This window comes from Equus caballus, chromosome 28, assembly GCF_041296265.1.
Source record: "Equus caballus isolate H_3958 breed thoroughbred chromosome 28, TB-T2T, whole genome shotgun sequence".
NCBI lineage: Eukaryota > Metazoa > Chordata > Mammalia > Perissodactyla > Equidae > Equus > Equus caballus.
This window is the reverse complement of record NC_091711.1, coordinates 36,631,136-36,643,805: the sequence shown is the minus strand read 5'-3', so window position 1 is coordinate 36,643,805 and position 12,670 is coordinate 36,631,136. Positions and strand designations below refer to the sequence as shown.

Sequence of the window (12,670 nt, the reverse complement as noted above, 5' to 3'; positions counted from 1 at the left end):
GAGAGCAGTGGGAGGGAAGCCGGTGGCAGGACTCCATGTACGACACTGAGGCCGAGCACAGGGTCCCGGTGACCTCACCCTCAGAGGAAAGCGCCCCACCTCAAGCCAGGCGGCCCTGCCCTGCTGGAGGCCTCGGGCAGCAGGAATGGCCAGGAGAACAGGGGGTTCCTGTGGCCATCCAGACACTCATGATCTCAGAGGTTTGGAAATTGGACCCTTCATAGCAATTGCCCTTGGAATTAATTTGCCCTTGGAATATTTTCCTCTTTTTTAAGCACCAAGGGAGCTCAGACAGGATCTTTTCTGTTCTTTTTTCCTGTGTTTTGATATTAAAGATGTAATTTCCTAACACATGTCAGACATGTTTCCCAAGAGAGTTGAAATGGGAAAGAAGACGAAGTGCAGAGAATTGAGAGCTCGCAGGGGGCAGGTTGGGGTGGAAGTCCCAGTTCTGTCACTCATCAGCTCTGTGGTCTTGTCCAAGCCACTTTTCCCTTCTGAGTCTCAGTTTCCCCATCTGTAAAGTGGGGATCATAATGCCACCACCTTCCCATGCCACTGGGTGCCCAGGGATGTTAAGAGGCTCCAGTGAGAGCGCTTTGTGCCTCTCCTTTTCCATGTGCGCGGCTTGTTTCCCTGTGATGTGCTTGGTCTGTTCTAGAACATAATTTCCAGGAGGGTGGAGCTTACGCCACCCTTGTTTAGCTGCTGTATCCTCGGAGCCTAGCACAATGCCTGGCATGTGGTGAGATAGGACAGATGGGTGATTTAATGAATAAATGGATGCTCTTGCCAAGGCAGTGGTTATTATTAAGGCAAAGTTCAGGATTGAGGATGCCCTGGGGGAGAATGTGTCTCAGAAAACACTGAATTCCAGGGCAGCTGGAATTCAGGAAGAGCACCCCACATGTCCATGCTATCCCCACAGCTCCCCTCCTCCTACCCGTCCGGCTGATAACTCCGTGTCTCCAGCCTCCACCATAGGGGCTGAACTGCTTCAGCTTGCTTGGAGTGGAGGTGTGAGGACTGCTGGGCATCCTGGCATTGCCCCCAGGGTGAGCAAGACCTTCTGCTTCCCCTGTGCCACCTGCAGGGGCTTTGAACTCAGAGCTGGCATCACCCGCAGTGGCTTTTGGGTAGAGTTGCCTGATTTAGCAAATAAAATACAAGATGCCCAGGTAATACTTAGATAAACAATGAATCAGTAGAAGTATATCCCATGCACTATTTGGTACAGACTTATGCTACAAAGTTATTTGTTTATCGGGAATTCCAGTTTGACTGGGTGTCCTGTATTTTATCTGGCCACCCTCCTTATGGGGGATGGCAGTGAGAGACTGCCCAGCCCTGCTAAGATGGGCCCAGAGAGAGGCTGGCATTTGAGCTCTCTTGCTTTCTGATTGGGGAGCCAAACCAGGCCATCCAATTCACCCCACTCTCAGGGAGCAGCTTTCCCTGCCTGTCATGCGGACTGAGAACTGTCAGTCACCAGCAGGGAGTGGACAGTCTGGAGGCAGACTGCCTGGGTCCCTGTTTTCCCTCCCATTCATGTGACCTTGGGCAAGTCTCACCTCACCCTCACATTCCTCAGCGGTAAGACAGGACCGTGGGGTATCTTTCTTGAAGGGTCATTGAAAAGATTAGAGATGATGGCATGGGTGGGGCTTGTAGAGGGCTTAGCCTGTCATAACAAGCACTGAAATGGTAACTGTTATTAACGATTAATTGCAATTACTAATTGCTGGTGAATATAATAGCATAGGGAGCCAGGGGGAAGGAAGCCACTTGGCATGCTTCTCAGTTCAGCTGGATATGCTTGAGGGCTGTCTTCCAGAAGCCCAGGAGGAGGGGCGTCTGGATGCTGGTAGGCTGGCAGACACTCTACTCTGAAGATGAGAAGATGGGGGCCAGAGTCGGTCCCCTCCTCCAAGAGCTGTGGGGGCTCAAAGCTGAGACACACACCTCTCTGTTGAAGACCCTTGGCTCCAGGAAACAAAATCCTTCCGCTTCTCCCTACCACTGCCCTCCCCCTAAAACTCTCCTTGAACAAGGACAGGTTCTGCCTATGTCCTGTGGGGAAACGCAGAGGTGGAAAGAAGTGGGAGACAAGCAGGCTGCCTTCCTCCTCGCTTCCTTCACAGTCCCACAGAGGCCACCCAGCACCACCTGGTTGGGCTCTGAACTCCTGGACTCATCCCTCTCACTCTGGGCCCCCTTGCCCCTCCCCCTCGCCTCCTGCCCTGGTGCCTGGGGGAGAGGAGGGGCCTGGGGCATTCCCCAGCCGCCTGCCCAGTCGCCTGGAGACGGGCTCCCTTTTCCCAGGCCCGGCCCCTTTTATCAGGGAGACAATGTGCGCACACAGTGAGGGCCTTGTGTGGCACCCAAGCCCAAAGCCCTTTGACTTGAGGAATTTTTCAAGTACTGACCTCTCTCCGTGAGGTCTTCCTGCCATCCAATCCAGAGGCCCGGTGGCCCTGCCGCTTCCTACCCGGCTCAGGAGGGGAGAGAGGGAGGGAGGGGGAAAACAGTGAGGAGTTGTCTCCCGTCCCGGTAGAGTCTTCACCCTCTGAAGCTGTGGCTAGAAAATCCGGGGGAAATGTCTTTGAGCAGAAGGGAAGGTGGGGGGACATCTGATGGATGCTGTTTCCTCCTAATTTCTCCCTTCTCTGCTGATGCTGTGGGATCTTGGCCGAGCCACTTTCCCCTCTGGGCCTGCTTCCTCATAAGTCAAACCATGACGATGGACTAAGATCACTGTCCTCAAAAGACTATTTCCATCAAATGACATTCAGCTTCCCAGCCACTACCATACACCTTCTGTATTGGGTAGAGTTCTCTGTTTGCAAGGAAAAGAAATGGACTTTGGCTGACTTAGGCAAAATGGGGATTTATTGGAAATATGTGGGAGGCTCATAGAAGCCAAAAGAAAACATGAAGACCTGAGTTTTGGAGAGGTCGGGACCCAGGGCTCTGCCGGGATCGAGGAGGCAAGGACTGGTGGACAGTCTCTGGAGAAGTCAGATTCTCTGTCTTCCCAGCCTTGTGCCTCTCTGTCCAAAAATCACATTTCTCGGGGAGGAGCAAACCTGGCTGATCCACAGTGTGTCCTGGGGACAGTCCCACCAAGACCTTGTGCAAGAGAAGCTTGGTGCCATCCGTGCAAATGCAAATGCTGTTACTAGAAGAAGTCAGAACAGATGCAGGACAGGCCACACGTACTGAATGTCCCGCCAGATGTACTGAATCAGATTATTTAGAGTAGAACTTGGAAAAATGTTTTTTGTTAAATAATGAAGAGCCAAGTTTAGAAGCCATCAAGTTAGAGGGCTAGTTTCGTGTGGCTCCCAATGGGTAGAACTGGGACCACTGAGGCAAACCAAGAGGCAGACACATTTCAGCTCAGTATACAGAAGGGGAGCGTTGTCCAAAGATCAAGTGGGCTGCCTGGTGAGGGAGTGAGCTCCCTGTCACATGCAGGTATTCAAGCACAGTGGGGCTGGCCATTTGGGAGGAAAAATGCAAAGGAGTCTCAGACTGTAAAGGGGTCAGCCTACAGCCCTCAAAGGAGTCTTGGACCTGAAGCTTCTCCTGTTTTCCTCTCTGACTTTGTGTCTTGGTTATTTTTCCTGTTCTGGCCTTGCCTTTCTCTGAGGAGTTCAGCTGTTAACTCAGGAGTCTTTCCTCATCTTTCAAAATGTGGTTTTCTCACCCAGACCCTCTGGGTGACCTTCTTTCGAAGGAGTCCCTCACATGCCATGGGCTCTTTTAGCAATAACTGTTCCTGTTCCTGCAGACTTCACCCGCCCGGTTACTGCCTTGCCCTGGGGGAGGCAGGTCGCTGGGCAGATGCCAGCCTCATTACAGAACGTCTCTTCTCCCGGGGCCTGTGGAAGCCTGCCTGGGACACGTTTCCTCAGCAGGAGGGAGGCCGTCTGTGATGGAAGGAGAGGGGATGGTGCTTCGTGTCCATTTTTCTGACCTCCCACCCTGGGTTTGTAGGAAGGGAAAGGGTTTCCTGAAGATTTGCGCTGAGCTAATTGCCATCCTCGGAATGGAATCAGCTAAATTAGGGGTTGCCTGTGCAGCTGCTCACAGGAGACAAGGCGGTCGGTGCATGAAGGGGCAGGTGTAGGAAAAGGCACAGGCATAGAGAAGTATTTCTCTGCTATTAGGAAAACAGCACAAGCTCTAGGACAAATGTATCTGCCACTTGGTTTTAGCTCCCAGAGAGACGACAGGGAGCAGTGGGGACTGTGGTGGGTGTGAGAACTGACGCCCCCCCGAAGGCAGCAGCAACTGACACAAGAACCACGGAGCGAATTTTTACCATGTAAGAATAATGGCCTGATGTTGCCATTATGGATTTTCAAGGGAAGCCAGAAATCTGAATTTTTTATGTGAATTTTCTATTTTAAAATTAAAAATATACAATTTAAATCTAACAAAACAAGACTGTGGACTCCGTGAGGTTTGCCCCTTGGCAACTTTTGATAAAGAAGACAGGAGTCAGGGTAAATATTCAGTTTGGCTCCTCATCTGGGCCTGTCTCTTGTTTAGACTGTAAGCACCAGATGGAAAGGGGGCTGTTTTGTTGAATGCAATTCCTAGGGACTAGCAGAGTGCTGAGCACATGCTAGACCCTGGATAGTTGGATGGATAGATTGATGGATGGATGGATTGATGGATGGATGGATGATAGATTGATGGATGGATGGATAAGTAGATGGATGGATGGATAGATGGATGGATGAATTAGTGGATGGATAAATGGATGGATGGATGGATGGAAGGATGGATGGATAAGTAGATGGACAGATGAATAAGTGGATGGATAAGTGGATGGATGGATGGATGGATGGATGGATGGAAGAATTAGTGGATGGAGGGAGAGAAAATAACTTTTCTCAGCCTTCTTCTCTGCCCTGCCCTTCTCACCTTGACAGACCCCACCTCCCTTTCTAAATCAAACACTCAGTATTCTCCTGGTCCCCTTCTTCTCATCCTCCTTATACCATCTAAACCCCTTTTGTGGAATGATTGGATTTTAGTCACTTGCATCTCGGTATGAATTACCTTTCAGTGTTTACCTTTCTCATGGGCATTTCCCCATGTAGGGCTCTTAGTAGATGCTCATTATATGTTTGCTGACGAAATGGCTTAGCCCTCTCAATGTTAACTCTCTTTGTGGAATGAAGGTTGTGGACTTTGCGATATCTGTGGGAATGAGGGTGACAAAGTGTTGGGTTTTTGGAAAGAAGAGGGGTAGTGGCTAGAAGATAACATTCTAGCCCCACTTCTGTAGTCACAGTGGGTGGGTGACTGATGAGTTTGTTGACCCTAAAGGCCCGTGCTGGGGAGGAAGAGGAGCTCCCAGGGAGCAGCCAGGCCAGGTTTCCATCACTCTAGACTTGAAGAAGGAGTTCCATTTAGAGCAAGGAAGATACTGCCTCCTTCCTCCTCTTGGAAAGAGGAAGTGACATGTCACTTCCCCAGGGACACACCCAACTGATGTCAGCCCTCTATCTTCCTGTTTAAGGACAAGAGGGAAAGAGATGAACGTTAAGCAACTGCCGTGTGTCAGGGATGTCATTCATGGGGGCCTCATGGCAGACACAGTCATGTCCTTATTTTTACAAATGAAACTGGGGCTCGGGAAGGTTGGTGTTTGTCTGAGGCCCTAGGAAATAAACAGCAGAGCCAGACGGGACCTGGGTCCGTCTCTAAGGCCAGCAGCTCCCACCCACCCAGAGAGATGAAGTCCTGCCCGGCAGTCCACCGGTGAACAGCCCACTTGCCAGCACATTTTTGGCAGGTTCCCAGAGGCCTTCAAATCTGCATCCTCATTTAATCCTCATGACAACCCTATGGGTAGATCATCCTGCCACCATTCTGCAGAGGAGGAAGCAGTGGCTTGTCCGAAATCGTGTAGCAGGTGCCAGAGCTGCCAACTGAAGGCTAGGTCTTCCACTCTATGCCTGCCCCTCATTTTTCCTGCACACTTAGGGACATGCCCCAGGAGAACTCGTCAGCCGCCTCAGTCCCCCAGCACCTGCCCAACTCATTTGCCCTTGAGAATAAACACATCCAGACCCTCTCACATTCATCTCTGCAGCCCTTGGCTCTGACAAAGAATAGGTACCAAATATTGGGTGGAATGATGGATGAACTCGACTGCTTCCCCAGGGAAGCAGCTCCTGGCCCTCAGACTGGTCTGGGTGTCCCTTCTGTGGGCTGACCTGGATCTTCAGGCTAATGCTCTGTGTGGTCATTGTCCATTAATGTGTCTCTCCCTCCTGTTAGGTAGAAGCCCCCTGAGGCCAAGACTATGTTGTCTTCATACTTACTTCCTCAGGGCCTGCAGGCTCGGGGGCGTAGTAGGTGGTCCATCAAGGTGTGCTGAGTGTCTTCCCAAGAAGCCTTTCCTGACCAACCGGAGTCACATCGCCCCTGCCCCCCACCTCTTATCCTCTATCACTTTGTGCATTGTATTCATAGCACTCAGCACTTCTTTTTTCACCTGCTTAGTTTTCTCACTTTTCCAAGAGCATGTTAGCTCCACAAGAGCAAGGTCTCTATCAGCCTTCCGCCCAGTGCCCAGAAGGGTGCCCAGTAAATAGAGGTTAAATGAGGGAATGAATAAATGAGGTGAATTGTGGCCAGACCTACCCACTAAAATCTCCTTCCCTATTGCTGTCAGAAGCCAGTGAGGGGATATTTGTCACATCCTGTGGCTCGGGCCCTCGTGCATCTCAGTTCCTTACCTTCACAGATCCCTGTGCAGGTGCAAGGGATCTTGTCACCTTCAGAGGTTTCTCCCCTTCCTAATTCACTAGAGTCCCCTAATGGCAAGGAGGTGTGGAGAGCCTGCCCCATTCAGTGGAGGGTCCCCTCTGCAGTGGGAAGGAGCCAGGAGGGTTAGCTCATTTGTGGGAGTAAATGATGGAGCTAAAATTGGATCTCCAAATTAGACCTCTGTGTTCTAAGTGCCTGCTTTTGCCATGCGTCCATCCATCCAAGCTGCCACGTGACTCTCCTGATCTTGCTAACTGGGAAAGGCCTGAGGGTGTCTACCTTCAGCAGTCTCCTGCGTGGTCCGTTGCCCATCTCCACCTGCCTCTGTCCATGCCACAAATGAGCAACGGACCTCTTGCATCAGAAAAATAAAAGTCTCTTTCTGGAACTGGATCCCTGCCTCTCCGCCCTCACCATCCACTCCCCCAGGAGGGGCAACCCGTGGGGACACAGCTGTGCCTGAGACAGAATGTTCCTGACCCCACCCCCTGGGCAGGGCATTGCCGAGACCTGGCCGCATTGACTCTACATCCCAGATGGATTTATTAGATGGGCGCTGGTTGGACACAGGTGGATCCTGTTTGTGCTAATTCTCCTCTTCCTCCTGCTCCTGCTGTAGCCAGGAAAGAACTGGGTACCCGCTCCTCATAAATCTCTCTCACACACCACATACCGCCTCCCCAAACTAGGGATTTCCCACCCCAGGCGGCACCGGGTTTATAATATTCTCCTTCCTGGTGCCTCTGATGTGGCGGTAAAAAAATGAGACCACCCACAGAGATGGAAGCTTGGTGGAATCAAGAGCTGCCCCCACCCCCTTCCCAAGGCTGAGGGCTTGACGGATTGGTCAGGATATTGAAGGAGCTCGTTATGAGAATAAACATACTAGGGCATTAGGAAGTGGTCCCATTATGGAGATGCAGCCTTCAGGCATGGTGGGATTGTCCATTTCGCCTGAGGTCAAACAGCCGGGCAATTACAGAGGCAGCAACCCCAGCCCCCAAGGCATCTAGAATTCCAGACCATCCCTACCCTTCCCTCTGCCAGACAGAACTGTTCAAAGGCAGCTCAAGCCTGAATGAGCCCCCGGCAAGGAGGCAGCAGTCTGTGTGGCCCGTCAGGAGACAGACTTCTGACTCCCAGCCAGGCAGGGGGATGGACCACCTGACCCTCAGCTTCAGCCTGAGTCTGTCTGCCAGGCTCTGCAGTAAAAATTCCAGAGATGGGCAAAACAAGTGTTTCTTCTGGGAAGGTGGGGCCTTGTGAAGGCCAGAGCTGCTTGGGTGGTATTGGTGTAGTGCAAAGTGCTCTGAGTTCCAGGATAGGCTCAAGCCCAAGGGCTGCCAGTTGTTCAGGTTGGACACTGTACCATGACCCCAGAGAGTATATTGGTAAGTGTATTATAACAGTGTACCAGTAGATGGCAGTAAAGTGTCTCAAGGACGGGCTACCCTATGGCCTGTCCCTGGAAGACATTATTCATTTACCCAGTCAGCAAACATTTGTTAACCATGTGCCTGTGCCCTGGCATTTTGTGCCGGATACTGGCGATTCAGTGAGCATAGAGATGCAGTTTCAGGTTTCCAGGCTCTCAGAGACTAGGTGGATGGGGGGCAGGGGACAGACAAACCTTGTGTAATTCCAACACGGAGTGATGTGTGTTATGATGCTTGTTAGGTGTGGCACACTGTGGGAACCCAGAGGAGGGCCATCTAGCCCAGCCTCGTGAGGGAGGCGCTTTCAAGGAAAGCTTGATAGAGTAGGGAAGGATCTTGGAATATGAGAGAGAAGCAGCCAAGCAGAGAAGAGTAGGAAGCCATCCCAAGCAGAGAGAAGAGCATATGCAAAGGCCCAGAGGAGTAAAAGCCTAGGACATGTGTAGGGGATCACAGAAAGCTGAGTGTGTCCACGTGGTAGGTGGAGAACTGGAGGAAAAATGGGCTATACGTCGCCAGGGTCTGGATCATGAAGGGCCCAGAGGGTCTGGACTGAATCTGAAAGCATGAGATCTAACTCACTGTTGCCACTTAGAGGTTTCGTGTGACTTTGAACAGGGACTTCTCCATCTGGAACATGTGAGGACTGCTCCCTGCCCTGCCACCTCTCAGGGCTGACATTAGGGTCAAATAGGGGGAGGGGTGTGAAGGGGCTTGCAGGCCTTAAATACCAATGTTGTCTATTTATTATTATTATTATCATCATCCATCACTTATTGCACTGATGGGACAGATCAAAGTGAGGTGAGTCATTATTGTGTTGTGTAACCTCCATGAGGGCAAGATGATGTTTTATTTGGGGGTCCCCACTACACGGCACCCGTAGGCACAGAGTAAACAGTCAATCGTTCTTTGTTGTTGTTGTTGATTCCGTTTCAGGCCCTGGGCTGTATACTTTGGCGCTTACTATGTGCCAGGAACTGTTCTAAGTGCTTTCTATGTCTTGCCTCATTTAATCCTCACAGCAACCCTGTGAGATAGCTACTGTTATTATCCCCACTTCCCAGATGTGGAAGCTGAGACACACGGACGTTGAGTGAATTACCTAAGGTTGCACAGCAAGTGCATGGCGGACCTGGGATTGTATCTGGGCAGTCCAGCCCTGTGTCCACTACACTCTATGCCTTGTTGTGTGGAGGATCAAGTGATTTCTCACCACCACCTTGGCTGGAAGATGTTATCACCACTTGACAAATGAGAAAAATATGACCTAGAGGAGTTAAGTTCCTTGTCTTAGAACACGTGGTGAGTAAGTAGGAGAGCTAAGATTTCACCCAAGCTTGTATGATTCCAAATCCATGCTTTTTCCAGAATACTAGTGATGGCACTCATGAGTTACCATCCCGAGGTCCCAGGCCTACCCAAGACTTCTATTAAATCTAAGCTAGAGGAACGTTGACTTAAGTCCTGTTCTGGCCCTTTGCTATACCCCTCCTGATAGCAAGGAGGGCGCTGTACCAGGGACCTGCAAACTTCACCCTTAGACCATGTGCTGGGGACCCTGAACCCTAGAATTCCCTGCCTAAGGGGACCCAGACCCAACTCCAGGGCCTTTGTAGGCCAATTCCCTGGTCCTCTCTCCCAAGACATGGCCAAGGGACGACTGTTGATGAGGGCGTGAGTGAGGAGAAGAAGCTTGGCCACATGGCCTAGGCTATCCACGAGCCTGAACAAGAAGCCCCAGCGGTGCAGGACAGAGAGGAGGTGGGAAGAGAATTAAGGAGGACAGTGGCAACCAGGAGCTGGCAAGCCCCATTCCGCCATGTTATGGGTAGAACTCCAAGAATTCTGAGAAGTCGAAATTCTGACCCTTCCAAGTCTTTATGAAGTTGTGTTTGTCCAGGAAGGAAGACAGACCTGTTTTATTTAAATGTTTGCCAGCTTTGTTTATCAACTTCAAATTTTAAGCATATGAGACATAGGCCTCTATTTGTTCTTTTGCCCCAGGCCCCACAAATATTAGAGATGGGCTTATCACAGTGTCTGGAGTCTGCGACACTACCTTTAAGGATTGGTGATAAAATTCACAAACTATGTGAAAAGGCTCCCTTTGCATGAGGCTGGCTGCACACACATTTTGTCTAAGACCATCATGGGAGAAAAAAACCAAAATCTTGCTTTCAAGTCACGCTAACAGCTTGTGTCCCACTAAAATCCTGCCTGGTTTACACCTGAGCCTGTGAACATTGTAAGCAAAGGTGACGTTAGTATTAGAGCTGTCAGTCAGTGATTCAGGCGGTGTTGGAAAGAGATGAATTCCACTGGCATTGGCTAAGTGTAGACAGAGAGACTTTGGAAGCAGACAGACGAAGCTTGGTCAGAGAACTTGTAGAAAGGATTCTTTCTTTCACAAATGGAAGGTTGAAAAATTGATGGCAATGTTGATGTTCTGGGGAAAAGAATAGAAGAAGAAAGTACGAAGAAGCTTCTTTGGTGTCATGCTTGTAAATTATTGATTAGAACTCAACCTTGTGACACACCTAGCTGAATGGAGAGTTGGAATATACATTTTTTGGTGTCAATCTATAAAGTCTCTCATTGTGGGAAAAGAGGAGGATGGGTATTGGGAGCAAAGAGCTGTCTCTTCCCAAGAGAAGGTTTATGGAAATGCTTACAGCAAGTGACTAAGAACCATTGTTTTCATCACACCAACAATCAAAAAGGGCAAGTGGAAACTTTTATTACTTTTGCTTTGTGGGAGGACATCTAAACCCAGGAGCACCCCAACATTCGCTGCTAGTTTTCAGGGTTGAACAAATACATAGATGTGGAATTAGGAGACCAAGATTCAAGGTGCGTAGGCAAAGTATTTCATCTCTCTGGGTTTCAGTTTCCTTGTCCATAGGATGGAAATAATAATACCCATGTCATGGTGGTGGTTGTAAGTGTTAAATGAGAAAGACTCCAGGTTAAAGCCAACAGCACAGTTTCTGGCACAGAGTAAGTAGTCAACAAGTGGGGTTTTTTCTTCACCTATCTCTTCAATCTTTATTCGTTCAACAAATATTAATTGGGCTCCTAGTATGTGTTAAGCACTCTGGGAGGTGCTGGGAATACAATGATGAATTAGATAGATTGTTCCTGACCTCAAGGAACTGTGTTCATAGTTTGGTGGGACACAGGCACTAAACACAGTTGTTAATTATAACTAATTATAATTGTAGTAAGTGCTATCAAAGAAAAATAGAGTATGAAAAGAGAATCTGTATGAGAATAGAGATGAAGGAGGTCAAAATTAGGGTGATTATAGAGAAAAATGGGCAAATGGATGGATTTGAGAAATAATTAGAATATAGAATCAATGGGGATAGAGAGAGAGAAAAAGGAAACAAGAATGATGTCTGTGTTTCTGCCTTGAGTAATTGAGTAGACGGGATGCCATTTACTGATAATAGGAAGACAGATGTAGGGGTGTAGGGGAAAGATGATGGAAGGGTGGACGGATGGATGGATGGACAAAGGGGTAGATGAAATGTGCTTCACTGGACACATGGACAAATAGAGAAATGAACAGATGGATAGATCAATTTAATAAGTCCTTTTTGAAGTACGTAGGATGTAACTGAATAAAATAATTCTGCACTATTATATAGAATTCTTTATCTCATTTGATCCTTAACATAATCCTTAGAAATACATTATGCAGGTATTAATATCTTCCTTTTACAGAGGATAAAACTGAGACACAGGGAGGTCAAATGACTTAGCAGAACCAGAACCTGAGTCTCCAGTCCTCCCATACAGTACTCTTTCCTCTCTCCCACACAATGTGGATAAATATTGAGAAAATCAACAGTCAAGGTGGGAAGAGAGAGCAGGAAGATAGAGAATGTTTGGATATGCACCTCTGGGGGTAAGGCCAGGAGGGAGGAAAGAGTAAAGCGGTCTGCATCCTTACTCAGAATCGTCATCATTTCTTCCTCTCCTTCACAGGGCCAAGTACTTCCATGGGAAAAAGGTGAACGGAGAGATTGAGATCCGAGTGGAGCAGGTAGGTTGAAGCTGAGTCTTTAGCGCTATCGTCCTGACCTTTTCTACAGCTGGAGCCATAATGAGCCAAGATTACCAGACAAATCCTGGCTGATACTTTGGAGTCTTATTAAGTTCCAGAATTATTTGGCCCAATGGTTTTCAACCCTTTCTGTTTTAGCAGCAGAACCGTTCTTCAAAGGTAATCTTAAGTAGGATCCCATTCTACAAAATAGAGACAAGTAGAGCTTCTCTGATGGAAATGGGCACGGGGAGCCCAAAAGTCTGTCTCCTCCATCCTGTCCCATCTCCTCCCATCCCCAGCATGGTCCCAAAGGCTTCTTGAATCACTTGAACTTGGGAGCACGGTGGGTTTGAATCCTGACTCCTTCATTTTCTAGATATCGGGAAAG

General features: G+C 49.1%; 1 protein-coding gene across 2 annotated transcripts in view; it reads left to right on the top strand.

The window, feature by feature from the left end:
• Nucleotides 1–12,670, top strand: part of SYN3 (synapsin III) — a 460,518-nt gene that overhangs the window by 42,764 nt on the left and 405,084 nt on the right. For both annotated transcript variants that reach the window (XM_023631109.2, XM_023631110.2), the window contains exon 3: nt 12,222–12,279. In XM_023631109.2, the coding sequence (XP_023486877.2) occupies nt 12,222–12,279 (58 nt within the window). The remainder of the gene's footprint in view (nt 1–12,221; nt 12,280–12,670) is intronic.